Here is a 25,636-nt window from a genome sequence, read left to right on the forward strand (position 1 = left end):
GCCCCCCCCCCCCCCCCCCCCAGCGCGGTTCTCAGCCAGGTCCAGGCTGGGAGTATAAGACCAGCCAGGCAGCCTGCAATAAATCAGTTTTGCTCACTGAACTCAACCCGTCTGGTTGTGCGATCCTTCAGTGAGCAGCGTAGCCGCTGCTAAAATCAGTGACCCTGACAGGTTCAAACGTCTTTGAACCCGACATGAATGACCCATCGATCAACGCTATAGCCATCAAGATTCCTGACTTCTGGGGTCAGGAGCTGGGGACCTGGTTCAGCCACGCAAAGGCTCAGTTTCACCTCCGCCAGATTTCATCAGATTCGACCAAATTCTACCATGTGGTCGCCGCCCTGGACCAGGCCACTGCCAAAAGAGTGCTGCACCTCGTTCAGCACTCACCCACAGAAGATAAGTATGGGACCATCAAGCGGGTGCTCACCAGCTCCCTCGTCCTCTCCGGGCGCCAACGTGCCACTCAGATGCAGCGCCTTGACACCTTGGGGGACAGAACTCCAATCGAGTTGATGGACGAGATGCTCACACTCATGGTTGATCACATCAAGTGGCCACTCTTCAAGCACATCTTCCTCAACAATCTGCCTGAAGACATTCGGCCATTGCTGTCCCAGGAGAGCTTCGTTGACACAGGAAGGTCGCTCAAAAGGCTCAGGAGCTATGGCTTGAATGATTCTTGGAGGGCTCAGCAGTGCAGCAGGTTACGAGTCACGGGCATGACCACACCAAGCACTCCTCTGCGGTTCAGCGGTGGAACACCTGGCCCCTGCAGGGGCCTCAAAGAGCATAGCCAGAAACAAGCCATCCACTTCAGGCCTCTGCTTCTTCCACCAGCGCTGGGGAGCCAAGGCTTGGAAGTGTCGTCAGCCCTGGTCATTCCAGGGAAACTAACAGGCCGGCCACGGTTAATGGCTGTGGCGGCTGGCCATGAACACCCCCTTCTCTACCTGCAGGATTCAGTCAGAGGCCGACAATTTCTCATCGACACCGGGGCCCAGATCAGCGTCATCCTGGCCACAGCTATCGAGTCCAAGAACCGGCCTCGAACACCTCCCCTCTATGCAGCCAATTCGACGGAGATCCGAACGTATGGAGACAAGATCGTCCACTTCCAGATTGGCCAGCGGAAGTTCTCATGGAGGTTTACTGTTTCATCCCTCCCAAAAGCCATCCTGGGTGGCAACTTCCTACTTGCCCATGAACTCCTGGTCAACATTCAAGGGAGGAGACTGGTAGATGCCTGTACCTTCCAATGTGTTCAGCTCAACACCTCCCCCACAGCGCAGCCACAGATGGCCACGGTCAGCATGCCCAAGGAAAAGTTTCAGGCCGTCCTGGACGAGTTCAGGTCCTTCCTCAGGCCGCAGTTCTCCGCCGCCTCACCACGCCACGGTGTATTTCATTACATCCTCACCCAAGGCCCGCCGATCCACGCCAACTCCCGCCGGATAAGCTCCAGATAGCAAAGGAAGAGTTCTCGCATCTGCAGGAGCTGGGGATCATTTGACGCTCCGACAGTCCTTGGTCCTCACCACTCCACCTGGTCCCGAAAGCCTCCGGCAGCTGGTGCCCCTGCAGAGATTATTAACAACGCGACAGTACCTGACTGTTACATGATCCCTCACATCCAGGACTTTACGGCCAACCTGCATGGTGCGTGGGTATTCTCCAAGGTCAACCTGATGAGCAGGTATCACCAAATCCCGGTGCACCCCAAGGACATACCCAAAACGGCCATCATCACCCCCTTTGGCTTGTTCAAGTTTCCTGCACATGCCATTCGGGCTCAAGAACGCTGCCCAGACCTTCCAGCGCCTCATGGACACAATGGGCAGGGATTTGAATTTAGTATTCATTTACCTGGACGACATCCTCGTCGCCAGCAGAGACCGGGCACAACACAAGTCTCACCTGCGCACCCTCTTCTCTTGACTGGCCAACTTCGGCCTAACGATCAATCCGGCTAAATGCCAGTTCGGGAAAGAGCCCATACAGTTCCTGGGCCATACCATCACGGCTGAAGGAACTACACCTGCTTCTACAAAGGTTGCTGCAGTCAGGGAGTTCCCACACCCGGAAAACCTCAAAGGGCTTAGGAGTTCGTGGGTATGGTCAATTTCTATAACTGCTTCATTCCAGGCGCTGCACACATCATGCAGCCGCTCTTCGCCCTCATCGCTGCCAAAGACAAGACACTCACCTGGACTCCAGAGGCCAGCAAGGTATTTGAAGCCACGAAAGATGCCCTCATGAAGGCTATCCTGCTCGTCCACCCATGCACCGACCTACATATGGTGCTCTCCATTGATACCTCAGCCACTGCCATCGGTGCCGTCCTGGAGCAGCTGGTGAATGGACAATGGAACCACAGGCATTCTTTAGCCAACTTTTTCGCCCGCCAGAGCGCAAGTATAGCGCTTTCGATCGTGAGTTTCTGGGAATGTACCAGGCGGTGCGTCATTTCCAATATTTCTTGGAGGGGAGGCCTTTCACCATTTTTACCGACCACAAACCCCTCACTCAAGCACTCGCTATGGCAAGAGATCCCTGGTCGCCCCACCAACAGCGTCACCTCTCCTTCGTGTCAGAGTTCACCATCGACATTCGGCACAAGTTGGGGAAAGACAATATGGTTGACGGCGCACTCTCACGACCGGCCATTTGTGCGCTGACACTCGGCCTAGTCTTCGACCAGCTCTCCCGGGACCAGAAGTCCGACAAGGAGACGCAGGCCTTCAGGGCTGCCATCATGGGCTTGCAGTTCCAGGACCTCCTGACTCCTCACAGTGAGGGCACCATCCTGTGCGATGTCACCAGGGGCACCCCACATCCAGTGGTTCCCCAGTATTGGCACAGGCAAGTCTTCCACCATATCCATGACCTTTCCCACCCTTCCATCAGGTCCACGGTCCATAAGGTGGCAGAACGTTTCGTCTGGCACGGGCTTCGGAAGCGGTTTGCGGACTTAGCCAGAACCTGCACCCATTGCCAGCTTTCCAAGGTACACAGGCACACCAGAGCGTCAGAACAAGATTTTGAACACGTCCGGAAACTGTTCAGCCACATACAAGTGGACATCGTCAGACCCTTATCCATTTCCTGAGGTAACTATTACCTTTTCACAGTGGTAGACCACACCACTTGTTGGCCCGAGGTGATCCCAATGACAGACACCTCCACGGACTCCTGCTCCCGAGGGCTTTTGAACAGTTGGGTTGCCTGGTTCAGAGTCCCAAACTACCTCACCAGTGATCGGGAAGCCCAGTTCACCTCTGTGCTCTGGGCACAGCTCGCGAACAGGCTGAGGATCGAGCTACATCACACCACAGTCTATCACCCACAGGCCAATGGGCTAGTAGAGCGATTGCATTGCCACCTTAAGTCTGCACTGATGGCCCACCTCACCGGCACTGACTGGGTGGACGAACTGCCTTGGGTGCTTCTAGGCATCCGCTCGACACTAAAAGAAGACCTACAGGAGACATCAGCCAAGCTGGTCTAGAGTGCACTGCTAGCTCTACCCAGTGAGTTCATCAGCGCACCTCACAACCCCAGCAGTCATTGCATGGTCTACTTCCCTGTCTCCAGGCCCAGTTGGACTCCTTCACATCCCCACCGCTGCCCAGACACGGCACACGGGCCTCTCACTTCCCCAGTGAGCTGTATTCCGCAGAGTACATTTTGATCAGGTGGGGCCCGTCCAAAGCACCTCTACAAAGAGCATATGAAGGGCTGTACAAAGTCGTCCAGTGTTCAGGATCCACTTTCACACTGGACATCGGTGGTTAAGAGGGAACTGTTTATGGTGGACAGGTTAAAACCAATAAAACCAACCCACCTGGACCCCACTAAGCCAGTAGTTGTGGCCCAACCAAAGAAGCAGGGACACCCAGCAAAAAAGGACATTGGCACTGGTTTTGGGGGGGGGGTGCGGGGGGGGGGGGCTGTGTGGCGGTACACCATTAAGCAGGCGAACCGTCCCTGCTTGTCACACACGTGGTGGGGTAGCCACCCAAAATGGCGCCATCAGGGGTTTCCTCCCGACCTTAGCTCAGAAGCTTGGCGACCCATGTGACGCCCCAGTGACATCGGGGCCCCCCAGCGTGATTCTCAGCCAGGTCCGGGCTGGGAGTCCAAGAACAGCCAGGCAGCCTGCAATATATCAGTTTTGCTCACTGAACTCAACCCGTCTGGTTGTGCGATTCTTCAGTTAGCAGTGTAGCCGCCGCTACAATATCAGTGTTGGCCAAAATAATTTACATCAACTCCACAAATATAGCACAGGAGGTTAAGACTGATCCAGGATTATTGGAACTATGAGGCAGCCACTCTTCTTGTTTCTGAAGCCCTTTATAATTGAGCCTTGCAGCATTCAGTCAGTCACATTTTTAAAATGTTTCAATCTTACTTTTTGAGAAGTTGTGGCTTTGCACCAATGCCTGATGTGAGAATGAGATCTCACTGCCTATTCCAATCAGACCAGCTCTAACTTAAACATTAGGTTAGTTTGTTCTAGAGTCCCTCATCAGACAACTCATTTTAAACATCATACATTGATTATCCGCCAGCATCCTTTCTCAAAGGAGTCCATGTTACCCCAAAGATTTAAACTCTCATCTCCAGTCATTCTTCCAAAACCTGGACTTGGTTTTGTTCTTTGCAGATGCTGCCTGGCCTGCTAAATGTGTATCATTTTCTGTTTTTATTTCAGAATTCAAGCATCAGCAGTAATTTGCTGCAGGACTTCGAATAAACAAATGTCTGACTATTCTTCTGGAGTTGAAATACTTGAAAATTTCCATAATTATGCTAAATTTGAGTAATTAAAATATATATGTCTTTTTCCTACTAGTTAATGACATTAATTTGCATTGACTCTCAAAGGTCAATAATAGCAGGAACTGAAATTATATTTAAAACTACTTTTAAAAAAAAATGTAGAATAAACGCTGCTAAGAATTTTCACTTTAGGTTTATTTTCGGAACAAGATAGCCTTTTGCTTACCAACTGGAACCAAGTTCTAAGACGACCCTGGAGCTAACCTTCATCACCTACACATTTGACACACATACTCCAAGTGATCACTAAGAATGACTTTGATTGGCTGAGAAGTTGCCTTGAACCTTTTCTTCCTCTGATTGATTATGTTAAGAAAACCCAGAGACCCAGCCCAACTTGTCAATGCCAGTGTTAGTCATTGTAAATGCTATCTCACTCTCTATTCTGTGTCACTCAACTATTTTATAAGAACCTAACACAACAGACATGGGTGCAGTAAGCTCAGCTGCTATTTCATCATATCACGGGAAATCTGATTCTGGCCAAATTTGTACCTGGTTCTCTAACCCAGATATGTATCCCTGTGGTCAACAAATCTCAGGTTTTAATCTACTTAATAATTCAACATCCACAGGTTTCTGAGGTAAGCATTGGAAAGATTTGAACAAATAAATTGTTCCTTATCTCACTCCTACACAGGCAGCTTTTATTTTGAGGCTCCTCCCACCCCCAACCCCGAGTTCTAGATTGTGCCACTAGAGGAAATGTCCTCAGAGATTCAACCTGTCAAGACCTTTCAGATTCTTCTATCAATAAAATACAGACTCCTCTGACTAGATTTATGAGAATAATTTGTCTGTGTCACTCATTCAGATACTAATATGTTCCAGAATTAGGCAGTAATATCTGATGACAAATGTGGACAAAATAAACAGGCTTAAAACAGACATATTCCAAAGCCAGTACTCACTCGAATCAGATCCATTGCCTGGCTTCTTTCCATAAATTCCCGGATCTTTGGTCCAATTTCTTCCCACATCCCTCCAGCTTCCTTGAAGACACTTAGTTCTTGAAAGGTTTTGTTAACCTAAAATTAACAAAGGATACTAGTGATATTTTGCAAAAAGCAGGCGTACTAGGTCAGGATGGATAGATAATCATAGTTGCAATTCTCATTCTAAAAATGAAGCCTTCGTATTGAACAAAACACAAAAACTAAGCTATCATTTGCTTTCCAGATTTTAGAATAAAAAATTGATATTGTTAAATATTTGATATGGAGAAAAATACACTTTGATAATTTAACCACTACCACCTAAATTGCTTGCTCATATTTTATAAGAATTGAATGACTCATAACGCAAGATAGAAAATAAGAGAAGCCCTTAAGCTAATTCTTCTGTTCAAGGTGATCATATTTGTCTCTCTACCATATTCCGTAAAGCTTTTGGTTTAAAAAAAATCTCAGTTATAAAATTCACAGGTGATTATGGTAAAATTTACAGAATTTCTGCCTCCCTCCGTGAGCAGCAATGTTTTCCAATTTCATCCTTCCTTTCACCCCAACATTCTGGACTGCCCATCTAGACTAAATACTTATGGTCTCCCTAACTTATTGTTCCCCTTCATATAGAAGAAGCTTACATTATTCCTTTGTATTCAAAATTTCAGAGAACATTGAACAATACAGATCAGTAACAGGTCCTTTGGCCAACGATATTTGAGTTGACCGTGATGCGAATTATAACTCGCATATGTGCCCACACATGGTCTGTCTCCCTCCATTCCCCACCTGTCTTAAATGGCTCTTAAATATTGCTGAGGTATCTACTTCCACCACTACCACCTAAATTATAAAAGTGTATTTTTCTCACCATATAAAAAAAAAACTTGCCTCATAGATTTCCATTAAACATCACAGCCTCCCCTCCACCCCCCCTTATCTTAAAATAATATCCAGACATTATTTTGGTCAATTCATGCTCCATTACCTTCCTGGCCATAATTTTCCCAAAGCGTTATGGTGAGTTCTCTAGATAAGGACTAAGTTCGAGAATGATTGCTGCAATATAGTTTATATTCCCTCATAGAATGGAAATGAAGAGTCAGTATCACATTAGCTCTTTTGATTGCTTTCTGTAATTGTTCATTATATTGTAGCGAAGTACGAAAATGTACCCTCAAATCACTGTGGAACTGGACGATTTCTAATTTTTCACAATGTAGAAAAAACTATTTTGTACTTTGTGGGTCCAAACATCATGTTTGTGTTCAATTTACCACAGTTCTGCTTATTCACTCAATCCATTTACATCACTTTTCAGTTTAATCCCCTCAGCTACACTGCTCTCAGCGACCCAGTCCATTTTCATGTCATCATACTTCATCTAATCTCAGAGGCCAATTATCATCTCAAAAAATATACTGAAGGCTAGGATTGCTTTATTGACAAATATGCTGAAATTCCCAAATTACTTGGGATGTTCTTGTGAATACAAAATCCATTCTGGTGTCCTTCACGTTACTTGCAAGCAAGTAATACATGTACAGATACAAGGGAGTTACAATGCCTAAATGGGACATTGATCACAATAAAGTGGTCTCTAGTAGGAGTACATAACAAAAGAACACAAATTCACTGAAAGAAAGAGAAATTTGGGATTTGGAAGTGGGTAAAAAGGATCATGATTGTCGAACTGGAAACCTACCTCTTTGATAATCCTCCGGGTTACAGGAGTATCGGGAGTGTACAGAACTTTACCAACCAAAAATGGTTTCATCATCGTCCAGATCATTTTGGAGATCGGATTGGATTCAAAATTCCTCACCAGATCATTGCAGTACGGAGCTTAAAAGGGAAAAAAAATAGCTTTATTCTTGGAAATGGATTTTCTGATCATTTTCATAGATACTGTGTTAGTAAAGTGGAGGGGGTGCTAGACACGTTGCCCTAATATTTTGTTGAACATTGCATTTTCTGTATCATTCCATGACAATAAAGGAATTGTGAATCTTGTCAAGAAAGGAAGGGAAGAAGTGAGGTAAGAGGATGGCAGGAATGAGAGTAAAAATAGAGAAAAAAAGTCTCGCATGGTAAAGATGAGATAGTGTTTCTCCAGGACCATGGAACATATTTACATGAATACAAGTTAGAAGATAAACATAGAGTAAAAGTTCATGGTACACTATCCAAACATGTTCCAGGAATTCAGGAGCCTGATGGCTTGGGGGGAAAAAAAGTTGCCCAATCTGGATTGTTGCAGTACCTCCTATTAGATGGCAGAAGGGAGAACCGTTTACATGAGGGGTCTGTGGAGTCCTTCACAATGTTTATTGCCTTTTCACCTGCATCGAGTGTTGTCGATGTCCTTCATGGTAGGAAGAGAGCTCCCAGTGAGCTTTTCCACTGACTTCACTATCCTCTACAGGGTCTTGCAGACCAAGGAGGTACAGCTTCCAAACCAGGCAGTGATGCAGTCGCACAGGATGCTCTCAATACATCCTCTGTAGAATGTAGTGAGGATGGAGGGTGGGAGGTGACCATTCCTCAGCCTTCGCAGGAAGTAGAGGCACTACTGAACTTTCTGGGCTATGCAGCTGGTGTTAAGGGAACCAGGTGAGATTCTCCAAGTGCACTCCAAGGAACCTGATACTCTTGACATCAACAGAAAAGCCGTCAATGGTCAGTGGAGCATGGACAACTCCCCCCCCCCCCCCCCCCACCCTGCTCGGCCCTCCTGAAGTCGACAACCATCTCCCTTGTTTTATTAACATTCAGATACAAGTTGATGGCTCTGCACCAGTCCGTTAGCAATTGGACCTCATCTCTGTATCCTGACCCCCTCATTCTTACAAAGGACCACAACGGCCATGTCATCAGTGAACTTGATGATGTGGTTTGGGCTGTGCTTAGCTGCACTGTCGTGAGTCAGCAGGAGTGAAAGGGGTAATAGTCAAAAAACTTGAAGTTCAGTACCACCATACATGATCTCAGGTAATCACAATGTGATGGAAAGCTGAAAATTTGCTTTTAAAGTGCAGGCTCCACTACAATGGAGTAAATACAGCACTCAATTTGTATTCGAGCAGATTTCCACAGACAACATCTCTAATGCTGGTGTGAGATCTAAAATTGGCTGTTTAGCTTCAAAATATTGCAATGGGAGCTTTTGGGTCTACCATCTGAAGACAGATGAGCTTTTGCTTAGTGTCTCATCACCAAAAAGCAATCACGTTGCCATTATTACATCTCTGTGACCTTCTCTATGTTTATTGTTGAATTAGTCCCTGTGGTACAGCATGGATACAGTCCAGGAATATTCTGTCTGCCAACAAGAAAGTTCCTGCTTCACCTAACTGGCATAAATGTTTTAGGATATGAAAGACACTAAACATAATATATTGTGCATTTAAGTCATTAAATTATTTGGAACCATTTTATAAATGAATTCATTGATAGAGCACGAAGCAATTCATACTCTATTTTGGGAGTCAAAGGTGATATACTGCTTGAAATCTGATGGACAGCCAAGTTTTAAGTGTTATCTATATATTGGCAAAGTGGTCTGGCAAAATAAGACAAGAAAACCTTCTTTTGGTTAATGTTATGAAAATGCGACATTGTTGCTTTGCTCAGAGAGTGTCTAAAATCTTGCCAACTTCATCAGTGGATGAATTGGTACAATCATGTTACTCACCAGCATTCACCCAAAATGTTTTATGATTTGTCACATTGCAACCTCTATAAGGCAATTGCACTGAGTAATAAAGATGGACATTTTTCCTCTGATTCTCTACAATAAGGGTCACCAACTTTGACTGGATACATTTCAGAAGCTTTCATTACAATGACATCTGGTCAAATAGCCTTTCTGCCACTTTCATGGCCTTTAGCACTCCTAAAGGGAAAATGTTAAACAAGAAAATTCTGCAGATTGTAGTTTACATACAAATGCTGGAGAAACTCAGCATGTCACGTAGCGTTCTTTATGAAGCAGAGATAAAGATAGGTTTCAGGCCAGAGTCCTTCATTCTTTCTTTGGCTTGGCTTCGCGGATGAAGATTTATGGAGGGGGTAAAAAGTCCACGTCAGCTGCAGGCTCGTTTGTGGCTGACAAGTCCGATGCGGGACAGGCAGACACGATTGCAGCGGTTGCAGGGGAAAATTGGTTGGTTGGGGTTGGGTGTTGGGTTTTTCCTCCTTTGTCTTTTGTCAGTGAGGTGGGCTCTGCGGTCTTCTTCAAAGGAGGTTGCTGCCCGCCAAACTGTGAGGCGCCAAGATGCACGGTTTGAGGCGATATCAGCCCACTGGCGGTGGTCAATGTGGCAGGCACCAAGAGATTTCTTTAGGCAGTCCTTGTACCTTTTCTTTGGTGCACCTCTGTCACGGTGGCCAGTGGAGAGCTCGCCATATAACACGATCTTGGGAAGGCGATGGTCCTCCATTCTGGAGACGTGACCCATCCAGCGCAGCTGGATCTTCAGCAGCGTGGACTCGATGCTGTCGACCTCTGCCATCTCGAGTACTTCGACGTTAGGGGTGTAAGCGCTCCAATGGATGTTGAGGATGGAGCGGAGACAACGCTGGTGGAAGCGTTCTAGGAGCCGTAGGTGGTGCCGGTAGATGACCCATGATTCGGAGCCGAACAGGAGTGTGGGTATGACCACGGCTCTGTATACGCTTATCTTTGTGAGGTTTTTCAGTTGGTTGTTTTTCCAGACTCTTTTGTGTAGTCTTCCAAAGGTGCTATTTTCATTAATGGATGAACAAAAGGCTGGCAGGAGCCAGAATAAAATAGTGGGGGGAGGAGTACATAAAAGAACATGTTTAAAACATCAGACAATGCACCAATAGCCTTGATTTTATAACCCCATGACTTTTCATCCAGAGTTGCTCCCCTGACTGAGTAATTCCTGGATATTTAAAAGTCATTTCTCCTCTACTTCACTGGTCTCTCATTTAAATTATTCATGAAAACTTATAGCAGATACTCACTTGTTGAGTTGTCATAGTACGAGGATTCTTCATCTGAACTATTTCTGCCCAAAAGGTATTTGTAGTTGTTGTCCTCATACCAATTCATGGATTTAATTTTTAAGCCCCCACCTTCTGGGTGGCCACACACAATCCTCAACACGACTTGGTACAGCTCTTGTGGTGATCCTGCCAAGCTATCATTGGTAAGGAGCATCACCTCTTTTCTCATGTCGCTCAAACTCTTAACATCAGTCAGCTGCACAAAATCAATGAGATGGAACAAAGTTTAGAGCTCTGCGAACTCAAGGGGCTTAGCTGGTACCATCCCCTCCTCTTAACTGGACAAAATATTAGTTTTACTCTGGAAATAACCTCCAGTAAACCACTAGTGGAACAAGATTACTTCAAACTCCAGGTGCTGCGAAATGTAACCGTGGACTTAATACATAATCGAGCAGTGCATACGACAGACCTCGAATTTCAGAAGTTGTGGATAACACAAAAACCTCCCTTAGCTTCTGTGTCTGAGGATTCAGTCCAATTCCATAATTTTTTTTTTTTTTTTTTTTAAAGGGGTGCCTTAAAAGACCAGTCAGCAGAGAAGTTTAGAGGGGAAATCCAACTTGTATGCCTAAAGTGGCTAAAGACGTGAGCAACAAGGTCTGGGATGAAGGAACTGTGGGAAAGCACAGCGAGTCCTGAAAGTTTTGATAGGAAGTTTTTGGGTTGGAAGAGATAACAGATAGAGCAAAGCAAGTTTTCAATGAAATTGAACAAAGAATGTGAATTTATGCATGTGGTTCTTGAAGTGACACCTTAGTACTGGTGCAGCAGTTCCTAATGTGGGTATCAGGAATACACATATCAATATTTATTTGGTAAAGAACAACAGATGATATTGAACATTCACCTTTGACAATGGCTTCCAATGTTGCTCTATTTATTAGCATTCCTCCCTTCACATCACACTTGGTAATAGCAACCTACAAAGTTCCATGTCATGGATGGACTTGAGGTATTTCCAAACATTTCAAATAGTGTATTGTATAAAACGAACCAAAATTAGAGGCAGAGTTATAACATGTTCCCCCAATATTTAGTGGAGATATGGTCCAAAGCAAGGTCAGGTACTCTGGGATATAATTTACATGATTATCAGGACCTTGTTAATGCTCTGTAATTCTGTTTAGACTACCAATGATAGAGCTTCTCTTGACATTTTTTAAAGCTCTGATAGATAGATTCTTGATAAGTCAAAGGTTGAAAGGTCAATGGTTGAATGAGTGAATGGAGTTGAAGCAACAATCAGAGTGACCTTGAAAAAGGCCTCATGCTCAAATGTTGATAATAGATCTTTACCTCTTATGGACACAGCAAGGCCTACTGAGTTCCTTCAGTCTTTGTGTTTAAAAAGCAACCATCAGATCAGCCATGATCTATCTCATTGACAAGCAGAGCAGGGTGAAATGTTTTTTTCCTGCTCCTAATCTGCTGTATGCTCTATTTATTACATAGTCTTCTTGTGCTGTCAAAAGTACGATATAGGTATTGGGAAGGGCATCACGGTTTTAATTTTTGAAACATGGTGGGCAATTTGCACCCAGCAAGCTCTCATGAATAGCTTGATTCCCAGGTTACTGTTGGATGAGGGCAATGTGGGTCAGGAGGTTGGTGAGAACTCCTTGTCGTTCATCAAAACTACGCCATAGGAATATTTTTTACCTGCCTGAGAGGCAGACTGGGCCTCAGTTTAAGAGTTTGCACATTTCTTCAGATTCTTTCTGCATTCCAGAGTTGTGACGATCAGTAGGTTAACTGCAAATTGTTGGTGAATGGTAGAATCAGTGGGAGACTAATGTGATTGTGGGAGAAAATCATGTGTTATTAGTGTAGGATTAGTGCAAGTGGCTTGATGGTTGAAATGGACTGGATTGGCTGAGAGGCCTTTATGCATGTTGTATAATTCTATAATTCACTCAGTAGGGAAACAAGCTCCAGCCTAAGTCTATGTATTCAAGTGCCTGGAATAGGATTGATACCACGTCTTCTAATGCAGTGCATGTTTGACTTAACTGCATTAACTCATTCATTTCATTGTTGTCATGAGCTAATTGCCACTGTGAGTGAGTGAACAATAAATACCCTTCCCTTGTCTTTTGAATGAATTATTCTTATCCCATTATTCCAGGTGATACAAATAAAACATTAAAATCAGAATCTTCTGAAATGCAAGCTGCAATGATGTAGTCACCCAATAAATCTTTCCAAACATGAAGTACCGTCATCATTAGTTCTCTGGCTTTACTACAAATACATCCACATACAAACTATGCAATTATTGTTTTGGAACACAATAAATAACTGCTTATTAAAATATCTTCTAGAGCTAACAATTACACATCAGAAAAAAATAAAGCACTGCAGTTGTTGGAAACCAGAAATAAAACCAGGATTTTGTAGCTCAGAAAAAAATATCAGAGAAAGGTGTGAGTGGAACGAAAGAGACACAAATCTCAAGTTAGAATCATTAAAAAATGAGAAGCTGGAGTATCTCAGCTGGTCAGACAGCATTCATGGGGAGAAACAGTCAGTCAACATTTCAGGTCATGGCCCTTTATTGAAGAAACTTTTACTTTGCTTGTGTCACAACAGTTGCTACCCAACCTGCTGATATGTCCAGCTTTTTCTACTTTGGTTAACAACAGCACATGTCTTTTAGTCCAATAGTCAATGCAAGAAACGGTTAACTAGCCAGCTGGCAGAAATCCAAATGAAATACAAGTTCTCCATGACAGTATGTTCTGGGAAAACTTGGCCACGTCAGCTACTTTGGTCTCGTATGGCTTCAATTATTTTTTTTAACAGACAAAGGCAAGTCAAAGTGGTGTAACATGAAATGTGCACTGTAACTGGACTCCACAGCACGCCCATATGCTGACTTCCACTTATCTAGACTTGTGCTTTACAGGGCTGGGGGCGGGGGAGGGGGGGTGGTGTATGTATGTTTTTTAAAGCTAATCTATTTGCTTTTAATTTTTTTTCTTTTCAGTGACATGGACCAACAAGAAAAGGATGTGTAACCACACTCCAAAATCTGAAACAAGTAACCATGGGTGTTTTGACAGACTCTCAGGCACAGCGGGGTTATTAAAGTTCATTCAACAGAAGGCTCCTACCCAATTTGTATGCATAATTCATAAATCTTGTGTTCAAAGGAGGGGAGTTTCTGGGATAATGGCCACTATACATATTACAAACAATCAAACAAAGAGAAACTGCAGACATGATCGAATAAAGCATCACAGTAACATGCCAGAACATGCAGGCAGTGTGCCAATACAGAGCAGGTAAAGAGCAACAAGAAACCTCCACAACTGAACAGAAAAAAAACTGAGTAGTTACTTGAGTACAGCCTTAAGGACAATAAAAGATATTTATTTTTAGTAGACCCAGCAAAGATGTTTCTGTACACAGGGTTATCACTGTAAGGCAATCACTAACAAAACCACTAAGAGAATTCAGGAGTAACATCTTCACTGTGACAGTCTGGCCACATGGAAGTCTCCACCCCAATTTGTGTTTGAGAAGAACAGTATGGGTTTAACCATAACCATATAACCATTTACGGAGCGGAAACAGGCCATGTTGGCCTTTTGTCAGGGAAACTTTGAAAGGACAACAGAATAGGAAGCTAAAATAATAATTAAAAAAAAAGACATGCACCAGGGGCAGTCCACAAGTCAAGCAGAGTCCAAAGAGAGAGGAACAGAGCCAACGTTTTGGATTTCTTTCCATATTTAAGTAGTTCCACCATAAGCTGTCTTTGCAGTTTCTTGCAGCAAAGAATAGAAAGGGAATCAAGCAAGGTGAGATAAAGGGGCTTGGATGCCACAAGTAGGCAACATCAACACAGCATGGACCAGAAGGACAAATGGCTTGCTTTTCTGAAACAAGACCAAAAATGCTGGAAAATCTCAGGTCAGCCAGCATCTGCAGAAAGAAAAAAAACATTTGGCACAAACTAGATGGGCCGAAAGGCCTATTTCTGTGCTGCAGTGTTCCATGGTTCATTCAATAATTTGGGTCTTTGACTCCCCTCTTCCAAATTGATCATCATCTGATTTCCACTAGAGATATCCAGCTTGCTTGGAACATAAATACGGCCAAATGACATTGTGGGGTTGTCAGTTCTATGCTAAGTGCGCCTGTGGCAGATTGCCTTCTGAAGGCACTTACATATTTCTCAGTGAAGAATAAATGCATGAACTATATTGTATGCAACTCCAGGGAGACAACAACAATATCAGACAAACAATCACAACTCACTACAGCCTTGGCATTTGGTAAAAATGTTTTGTTTTCCACTTCCAAATTGCACTGGTTATAAGCCAGGAAGACAGAAACTATCTGCCTGCACCCCAAGCTTCATGGATGGGTTCATTTGATATGGCACCAGTACCAAAATAAATGGTACATCAGGGGTATTTTTTTAAGCCATAGATTGGGTTAGAATCCCACAAAATGAATGACCTGCCTCTTCTATCAGTTTCCTGTTGGCCGTGTCAGGTTGAAATAGCTTTCGTAATATTGCTGCAGAGTTGCATAGGTTTGACCTTTATACACAGCAATATCAGTTAGTTCACTGACAGTGGATAAACTGCCTGTTTTTAAGGAAGCCGGATATTTAGCTCATTGCTTTCCAATATTGTATTTTGCCCTTCAGGCTAGATCTAGTTTAAACTATGAGAAAAACAATCTGCAAAGGATCCACATGCACCCAGTCCAGAAACATTACTTCTGTTTCTCTTTCCGTGGTTAATCGACAATGAATATTTCTAACATTTCTTACTTATATTAGAAATGAATTTCCCAAAGCATACATCAACGATGCAGAGCTGCAAATAGTGTGGCTTCAAACTGGCATTCTTACTGATAAACATAGGAATGTGGGAATGGGAAGCACCAGGCAGTAAGGTTTGCTTTCTTATGATGGTCAAACTATTGTTTGAGGACCATGCACAAGGTGTTATATATAGAGAATTTAGGTTAAAATGGCTTAAGTTAAAATGTGATGATTAATCATAAAAAGGGAAGCCAGAACGGACAGGGAGCTTACTAGCAGCCAAGGACAAAAAGTTCAGCTGGATATGTTTTTTTTTAAACATATCTTTTCATGGTCATAGTGAGAGACATGCAGGAGACAAAAGATTGATAAGAAGGGTGAGAAACAGAATTTAGTGTATGTAGAGTTCGCAGCGTACGTAACGAACGTGATAATTAAAAATGCAGTTGTACTTAGAATGCTTTTGCAATACTAACCAATTAAAACAGTATTAATAAGAAGGGGAAGGGCAAACAACAAGGGTATAAAAATCAATGCACTGTATGTATCGGGGCTTAACTGGTGAGAAGCCAGTTGAGTCCAACTCTGCAGACTTGTAAATAAAGCTTGTCGTGTCATCAGTTTTAAAGAGACTCATGTGTGAGAAGTTTTATTTCTGACAAATGGGGGCTCGTCCGGGATCTACACTCCGGCCGTGAGGGGAGGCGAGAAGAGGGACATCGGAGGTGGTGCACCCCGCTGAGTTCAGCGGCTCCTAGTCCCTTGCTCGTCGCTTCGGGCGGCTTGAGCGAGTGGTATCCGGACAAGGTGACACGACAAGACGGAGAGGAGAAGGGTGACGGTTCAATCCCCGAGAAGACACCGGTAAGTGACGACTTACGATTGTGGTGTGGGGATTGGGTAACAGGTGTAACGGGATACACCTGTTAGGATAAAAAAAACCTAACGTAATAGATCAGGTATAGAGCTTTTGTCGTGGCGTGAGGACCCTGTCGTGGGACTCTAGGATAGACCCCAGGGAAACCTCGGCGGTAACCGAAGGAGGGACAGCACCTCCGACGAAGTGCCGAGAAGAGAGGGGTCGACCCCAGGGAAACCTCAGCGGTAACCGAAGGAGGGACAGTACCTCCGACGAGGCGTCTGAGAAGAAGGGAGTAGGGTCCAGAATGAGAGGGTCCTCAGCAACGATAAACGGATCTAGGTGGGAAAATGGGAGGATCAAAATCTAAGGGCTCGTCTGAAAATTCAGGACAATTCCTGGGAGTTCCCCTTGACAGCCCTTTGGGGAGAATGTTTGAAAATTGGGATAGTAAAAGATATCGAGACAAAAACAAGAAAAAGATGGTTCAATATTGTCTCCTTTGGTCGAAACAACCTATTAAAGGTTCCTCGGTCTGGTGGCCGAAATTTGGATCTGATGAGGATTGGGTTAGACAAGCATTAAACATATATGTAAATTCGAGACCAAAGGTGAATCAAGAAGAGTCAGCATATGCATTTTGTTGGGTTCCCTGGCCAGGATCCTTAACAAAATGTTTTAAATTGAGGGTAGCGGGAGAAAAGAAGTGGGAACCTCTGGACAACCTTCCCCCTCCTTATATTCCTCCGGTGCCTACTGCACCCGAGGAAAGCTCATTACCGGAGGGGAAAGGTGATGAATCTGATTGCCCCGAAAGGGGCCGGGAAAAAAAGAATGAATTAAGAGAGTCGGACCCTAAACTTCCACCGGTAAACCGACCCTGGACAAGATCCCAGACTGGTCCAGGACCATCAAAGTTTTCAATAAGCCTAAATCCCCTGAGGGAAGTTCCTATGGGAGGACCGGGAGGGGAAACGGGATATGTGAATGTTCCCCTAACTAGTACAGAGGTGCGGGGATTTAAGAAAGAAATGAAAAAGTTATTGGAAGATCCTATAGGACTGGCCGAACAGCTCGACCAATTCCTGGGACCAAACACATATACGTGGGAAGAGATGCAGGCAATAATGGGAACATTATTCTCACCCCAGGAGAGGCAGATGATTCGACGGGCTGCCCTCCTCATGTGGGAATATGAACAACCTGGGGACCCCAGACCCCATGAACAAAAATATCCCTTAAATGAACCCAGGTGGGACAAACGAACACCCGAGGGATTGACAAGTATGAGACAATATAGAGAGTGGACAATTAAAGGGATACGGGAGGCTGTGCCAAAGGGTCACAATTTCACCAAGGCATTTGGGAACCACCAGGGGAAAGACGAGTCCCCTACTGATTTTTTGGAGAGGGTGAGAAAGAATGTCCAACAGTATGCGGGCGTGGACCCTAGTACACCAATGGGTGAACAGCTTATTCGAATTGAATTTGTTTCCAAATCATGGCAGGACATTAGAAAGAAACTAGAAAAGGAGGAGGACTGGAGCGAAAAACCCCTAAGCGACCTGTTAAAAAAGGCGCAAGAAGTATATGTGCAGAGAGAAGAAGAAGATCAAAAGAGGGCGACAAAGGTTATGGTACAGACTATCCGACAGATGAATGCCGAATCCAGAGGGGAAAGAAAACAAAACCTTCCTCTAAACAATCCAAGATATCCAAGAGAGGGAAGACCCCGGAGGTTCGTTAAGTGCTATTACTGCAATGAGGAAGGACACTTTAAGAGGGAATGCCCCCGATACAAGAGGGAATTGCGTGCCCTCGAACTTATGGAAGAAGATTAGGGGGGTCAGGGGTTCCAAATGTTAGGGACCAAGTATAAGAGGGAACCCCTGGTAAAACTAAAAATTGGTCCCAAGGGAGAAGAGGTGGTGTTTATGGTGGACACAGGAGCGGAACGAAGTAGTGTAATAACTGTGCCAATCGGGACTGAACCTGTAAAAAGTAATTTGAAAATTTCTGGGATAGAAGGGGCTCCCAGAATGGTATCAATAATTCCCCAAATAACAGTGAAACTGGAAGAAAGAGAAGGGGTACAAGACCTCTTGTTGTTACCGTCGGCTGGATTTAACCTCCTAGGAAGGGACTTACAGGCTCTCCTAAATTTGGGTGCTCTCCCTGTGGACGGAGAAGTGCGAGTCCACCTCTGTGCTCTAAAGGAAGAGGATGAACGGCAGATTGATGAGAGAGTCTGGTATAAGGAGGGAAATCGAGGAGGTCTGGACATCCCACCTTTACATGTCACATTAATACCAGGTCATCAGCCGGTAAGGAAACGTCAGTATCCTATTTCTTTGGAAGGGAGAAAAGGGCTACAGCCGGTAATTGAGACTCTAATACGAGACGGACTATTAGAAGAATGCATGTCACCTTATAACACCCCTATACTCCCAGTGAAAAAGTCAGATGGATCCTATCGCCTAGTTCAGGATCTAAGAAGTTTGAATGCTATTGTTCAGACCCGCCACCCAGTGGTGCCTAATCCCTATACTATTATGAGTCGGATTCCCCCAGACCATGAGTGGTTTAGTGTTATCGACTTGAAGGATGCCTTCTGGACGTGTCCATTAGAAGAGGAAAGTAGAGATATGTTCGCGTTTGAATGGGAAAATCCATGGACAGGTAGACGGAGACAGCTTCGGTGGACTGTATTGCCCCAAGGGTTCACTGAATCTCCGAACCTGTTTGGACAAATGCTAGAACAAATCCTGGCGGACTATCCACAATCTGATGATTCCCAACTAATGCAGTATGTGGACGATTTACTATTATCAGGACCCAAGGAACAAGAAATGAGGGGAGATACAATTAGACTCTTGAATTATCTGGGGAAAAAGGGTCTACGGGTGTCCAGGAACAAGTTACAGTTCGTTGAGAGAACTGTGGTATATCTGGGACACCAGATAAGTAAAGGACAGAAACGGATTACCCCTGAACGGATTGCGGGAATCACTAGAATGCCGTTACCCCGTAATAAGAAGGAAATAAGACAATTCCTGGGACCCTTAGGTTACTGTAGGTTATGGATAGAGGACTACTCAGCGTTGGTGAAGTTTATGTATGAAAAACTGACAAATGAAAATGAATATCCATTGAAATGGACCCAGGAGGAGGAGGGATGGTTTGAGGACTTGAAGCATCGCCTGACACGAGCCCCGGTACTCACTCTGCCCTCTTTAAAACAGCCCTTCCAGCTATTTGTCACTCATAACCAAGGAACAGCTGTGGGAGTTTTAACACAGGAAAAAGGCGGTCAGCGACACCCAGTGGCTTTCCTTTCCAAAATGATGGACCCAGTGTCTCGCGGATGGCCGACATGTATCCAGGGAGTAGCGGCTGCTGCTCTGTTGGTAGAGGAAGCACGTAAACTTACTTTTGGAGGAAAGATGACTGTGTACACCTCCCATTCTGTGAGTGTTTTATTAACACAAACTGCCCATCGATGGCTGACTGATTCTCGCATATTAAAGTATGAAACCATTTTAATGGTAGGAGAAGATCTACAGTTTGCAAAGATTAATAGCTGCAACCCAGCTCAGTTTTTATACGGCAGTGAAACAGAGAGAGAGGTGGAGCACGACTGTGTCGAGTTGACGGATCTTCAGACCAAGACCCGAGAAGATCTTTGCGATACTCCTCTGGGAGAAGGATATGAATTCTACATTGACGGCTCCGCCAGATGTGTTGACGGAATGAGAAGAAGTGGGTATGCTATAATAGAAGGAAATACTTGGAAAGTAGTAGAATCCACGAGACTACCCGGAAGCTGGTCAGCACAGTTCTGTGAACTATATGCCTTGCAGAGAGCCCTCAGAATACTGGCAGAGAAAACTGGAACGATTTACACTGATTCCAAATACGCATACGGGGTAGTGTATACCTTTGGTAAGATCTGGAAGGAGCGTGGTCTAATTACATCAAGAGGAAAGGAATTGGCACACGAACAGATGATTACTCTGACTTTAGAAGCCTTGACATTACCCCAGGAAATAGCAGTGGTCTACATACCAGGTCATCAGAGGGGAGATACCCCGACAGCAATTGGAAACAGACTGGCTGATGAAGAAGCCAAAAGGGCAGCCATGCAACGAGAAGTCCGTTTGCTGACCTTAATCCCAATAAGGCAAGGCATAAAGAAGGCTCCCATTTTCACTGCTAAGGAAGAAAAGGACATGGCTCAGCTGGGCGCAAGCCAGCTGCCTGATGGAACATGGAAGACACCAGATGGAAGAATGGTTCTAAATAAAGAAATAACTCACAATATTTTAAAACACCTGCATCATCAGAGCCACTGGGGCACCCAAGCCTTATGTGACACAGTGCTTCGAGAATATGTGTGTAAGGGAATCTACTCCTTGGCCCAACAGGAGGTGCAGAACTGTCACCTATGCACAAAAATTAATAAAAAGGTGATGAGGACAGGGACCATGGGAGGTCAACCATTAGCCATACGCCCTTTTCAAAGTATCCAGATCGACTTCACAGAGTTACCTCAAGTCCAAAGATGGAAGTATCTGTTGGTGGTAATAGATCACTTTACCCGATGGGTGGAAGCCTTCCCAACAGTAAATGCTACAGCCTCTACAGTAGCTCGCCTCCTCCTAGAGCAGATAATCCCCAGATATGGTATAATGGATTCTATAGACTCAGACAGGGGTCCACATTTTTGTTCAAAAATCCAGCAATTGATTTGTAATGCATTACAGGTCTCTTGGAAATTGCATACCCCTTGGCATCCACAAAGCTCAGGGAGGGTTGAACGTATGAATGGAACCCTAAAAATGCAATTGACAAAATTAATGGTGGAAACTAAAATGCCTTGGATAAAGTGTCTGCCCCTGGCTTTATTGAGAATTCGTACTGCCCCACGAAAAGATGTAGGGTTGTCCCCTTATGAAATGATGTTTGGACTTCCCTTCTGGAGTACAGTTGAGGGGTGTCCCACCTTGGGGGAAGGGGATATATTTGTTAGGAACTATTTACAGGCACTGTCACGCTCTCTTACAGATTTACGAAAGAGAGGACTATTGGCACAAACACCGCCTCTAGACTTTTCTTTACACAAAGTGGAACCAGGAGACTGGATTCTCATCAAGACCTGGAAAACTGAAAAACTCCAGCCCCAGTGGGAAGGTCCATACCAAGTTCTCTTAACTACAGAGGCTGCAGCACGAACAAGAGAGAAGGGGTGGACGCACGCATCCAGATTTAAGGGACCTGTAGAGGCGCCTCAGGACTCTGATACGAACTCAGATTGGACTTGTGTTCCTGGAGAAAAACCTCTTACCTTGCGATTTCGCAGAAAGACTTGATTCACAATGTTATTGTTATGTTCTTTGATTTTTCTTAGTTTGCCTATGTCTTTATCAGGTGTGAAATGTAAGAAATGCAGAGACACAGTGGTCCTGTTTCAGGACCACATTTGGGGAAGAAAGGAGGGTAATTTTATTTCCCATACCTCAGTTCCTGAGAAATGCTGGGCAGAAAATACCACCCAACATCCATATACCCCTTGTGTGGAAAAAGAAGGAAATAATATGGGTCATTATATACAGATTCCTAATACCACTCCTTTCCCTCTTAACGGTTGGAAGGGTGACTCAGGCCCACCTTGCCCTGATGGACTCTGGTTTTGCATACACACATTTTAAAGAGAGAAAGGGGTGGATTGTTATATATAGAGAATTTAGGTTAAAATGGCTTAAGTTAAAATGTGATGATTAATCATAAAAAGGGAAGCCAGAACGGACAGGGAGCTTACTAGCAGCCAAGGACAAAAAGTTCAGCTGGATATGTTTTTTTTTTTAAACATATCTTTTCATGGTCATAGTGAGAGACATGCAGGAGACAAAAGATTGATAAGAAGGGCGAGAAACAGAATTTAGTGTATGTAGAGTTCGCAGCGTACGTAACGAACGTGATAATTAAAAATGCAGTTGTACTTAGAATGCTTTTGCAATACTAACCAATTAAAACAGTATTAATAAGAAGGGGAAGGGCAAACAACAAGGGTATAAAAATCAATGCACTGTATGTATCGGGGCTTAACTGGTGAGAAGCCAGTTGAGTCCAACTCTGCAGACTTGTAAATAAAGCTTGTCGTGTCATCAGTTTTAAAGAGACTCATGTGTGAGAAGTTTTATTTCTGACACAAGGTGCTCTGGATCTCTGTGACAGACTCCACCACTGAACTGTTTGACATTCACATCTGGAATCAAAACATAGAAAGCATCATCCTCACCTTAATTGTTTCAGACACTTACCCCAAAATTAAGAGAAACATCAAGTATCTAAGGCACAGGAGGCCATGAAGCCAGCTGACTAACTCTGTCACACAAGAACATTTTAGCAGAGGAACCAGGAAGCCATGCATGCCTCTATGCTAAAGGAACAGCAAGAATTAACACTGATCGTCATTGAATACCAATCCCAATGGCCATTTCATCTGATCGGTCATCATACCTCTTTGGTGAGGATCAAAAGATTTTGAAGCACCGCGTCCATGGCATTAACTACTTCTAATGTTGCAAGAGGATCAACAGTCATTCCCTTCTGTAAATGAGAGACAGGACAATAATAAAACAAACACTCACAGTTAATGACCAATATCCATGGGATAGAGATCAGACTGCCCTCCTTAACATTCAGTATTTATTAGTTCATCAGAAAAACACATAAAAGTGGGAGCAAAAGTGGGCAAACAGAACCCTCAAGCCTGTCCTACAATTGAATAAGAGTGTAGCAAATCTATGCTGACCTCAACTCCTCTTCTGTGCCAGCTCCCCACAACCCCAAATTACTCAGTTAAATACTTGGTCTTTAGAAAATAATTCAACCAATGCATCTACTATCCCTTTAACCACATTTAAATCTTGAGTGTGTGGTCCTGATGATTTGTCCATCTTTATCCCCATGAATTTCTCTAATATTTTTATTCCTTGTAATTGGAATTTTTTTACAATTATTTGAAATTAACCCACGTATAATCTTAGTGATAGTTGCAGGTCCTTTCATGGTGAGGATCGATTTAACATAGCTGCTATTTCTTTGCCTCCTGTTACAAATTTTCCAGTTCTGTCCTCTAAAGGTTCAACACCCAACTTGGCTGTCTCCTTCCTACTTAGGCATCCATAGAAACACTCTCTTGATTGGCTTCCTCTCTTAATATTGACTCCATTCACCTCAAAACATATGCTCTCCATCCACCACCCATGCATTCATTGGTCTGGTGGAAACAGTAGAGAACATCTATTGCCTCCTTCAGAATACCTCTGTGGGATCTCGGATGCCTTGTCCAAAGTGCAGCACCTCTGACATTGCAGCTTTTCCGTGTTGTTTTAGTTTTATACTTAAGGAACTGAAATTATCCACTGAGCCACTGCCATCATATGCATTGCCTTTCCATCAATGAAGACGCTCATATGAGGTACTGCCTCAAGAAAGCAGCCAACATCATCTTGGACCCACAAGTTTAAACCTCTTCTCACTGCTACATTCAGGCAAAAAGTGCAGACACTGGAAGATCAGCAGTGTAGGGTCAAAATTAGTTTCTTTTCATCAGCTCTCAGGCTCTTGAGCCACCCCTTGCTACTCTATGCCTATACAGAAACTATTCCAGGAACACCAAAAGGATCAGTCTTCAATGCTGAAACTTCACTTTTTCCTTGCATTGACTACCACTGTGAACATTTAGCGATTTGCCTTTTTTATAACATTGTGATGATTTAATGTATACAATTATTGTTGAAATTTTAAGGCAGTGTCTTAAGAAAGCAGCCACTTTTGTTAAGGACCCCCCCCCCCACCATTCAGGCTACACACTACAACCATCGGATCAGAGTTACAGGAACCTGAATAGGAACACCCAGCAATAGAAAAAAACAGCTTCTTCCCCTCTGCTACCAGATTTGTTAATGGACAATGAACCACAGACACTACCTTACTTATTCTTCTTTTGCAGTAATTTATTTTAAATATAATTTATAGCAATATTTGCACTGTAATTCCGCTGCAAAAACAATAAATTTTGAGGCATGTTCATAACAATAAACTTTGATTTCTCAAGTAGCTACAGCAAGTGAGACTTTCAGTGAGTCTGTGTATTTATATTTATGTAAATGACAAACACTTTAACTCATTTCATCACTTTGTCATGTGCGAATGTTTCTTTTGTCTATGCATGATCCACGTGGGGGAAGCAAGTTGTGGGCAGTCATGTCAGCAATCAATCACGAGGGCCAACATTTGCCTATGGAACAGTATATATATATAAAAAATGTATTTATCAATCTATTTATTTATATATCTATTTATTTATTTATTTTTTAAGTAGTCCTTACTCTAGACAGACAGCGTTCATCATCAAGAAATGGCTGCTGAAATAAAATTCAGTTTCTGTACATTTTCTCATCCTTTCGCTGGCATCAGCAAGGGTAAATGTAGCTCAGGTATTAATCCCAGGCTGATCTCCAATCTCAACTGTCTTATCACAAAAAGTTGAAATGCGTAGCATTTTGGTTCATATTCTGAGTTATAGATTTCATCACTTACTTTAGTTAACTTTAAGATATCCAGGTTGGAAAAAAATATCCTTTCGACTTTTCTCAGCCTCTCCTCGGACAGAGTACAAATGAGAGATTGAGTGCGAGTGGCTGTAGTGGGATCACCAATGATTACAAAATCATCCAGTTTCATGTCATTGCAAAGGTCTTTCAGCTGTAACCCTTGCCCAACTGTAATGACCTGAAATAAATGACACCATGCTTAATATTTCCATGAAACACAGGAAGCTTGTGTTTCATGTCTCTACAGTGCATTTACTATCACTATGAGTAGTACTCCATGTGATAAAGTCAATTGTACCAAAGTGAATGTCAAGGTGTTGAATGTATTTAGGATACAACAGGTCAGAGTTCCGAGCCTGATCCATAGCTCAAATTAGATCTCGAATGATCTGTAGTGCCACCCTATTTACCCTTTTCAGTCTAACATTCTAATGGATAATTTTCTGCAGCCATGAAGATCAAACTGATATGTAAAAACATCTGCTATGAAATTGAAACTGATTGCAGTAACATTATAATGAACAATTTAGTCTTATACAATCCAAGT

At 43.7% G+C, this 25,636-nt stretch overlaps 1 protein-coding gene across 3 annotated transcripts in view; it reads right to left on the reverse strand.

Annotated features, from left to right (window-relative positions):
• LOC138757003 (phospholipid-transporting ATPase ABCA1-like) overlaps window positions 1-25,636 on the reverse strand; it is a 154,152-nt gene that overhangs the window by 66,804 nt on the left and 61,712 nt on the right. For 2 of the 3 annotated variants that reach the window (XM_069923574.1, XM_069923563.1), the window contains exons 7-11: window positions 25,076-25,267; window positions 22,988-23,077; window positions 10,785-11,022; window positions 7,498-7,637; window positions 5,760-5,876 (exon numbers count right to left, since the gene is read on the reverse strand). In XM_069923574.1, the coding sequence (XP_069779675.1) occupies window positions 5,760-5,876; window positions 7,498-7,637; window positions 10,785-11,022; window positions 22,988-23,077; window positions 25,076-25,267 (777 nt within the window). Of the gene's footprint in view, window positions 1-1,423; window positions 1,508-5,759; window positions 5,877-7,497; window positions 7,638-10,784; window positions 11,023-22,987; window positions 23,078-25,075; window positions 25,268-25,636 lie in introns of those variants that run through there. The other variant, XM_069923581.1, reaches the window with a different exon arrangement.

The sequence above is a fragment of the Narcine bancroftii genome, chromosome 1, assembly GCF_036971445.1.
Source record: "Narcine bancroftii isolate sNarBan1 chromosome 1, sNarBan1.hap1, whole genome shotgun sequence".
NCBI lineage: Eukaryota > Metazoa > Chordata > Chondrichthyes > Torpediniformes > Narcinidae > Narcine > Narcine bancroftii.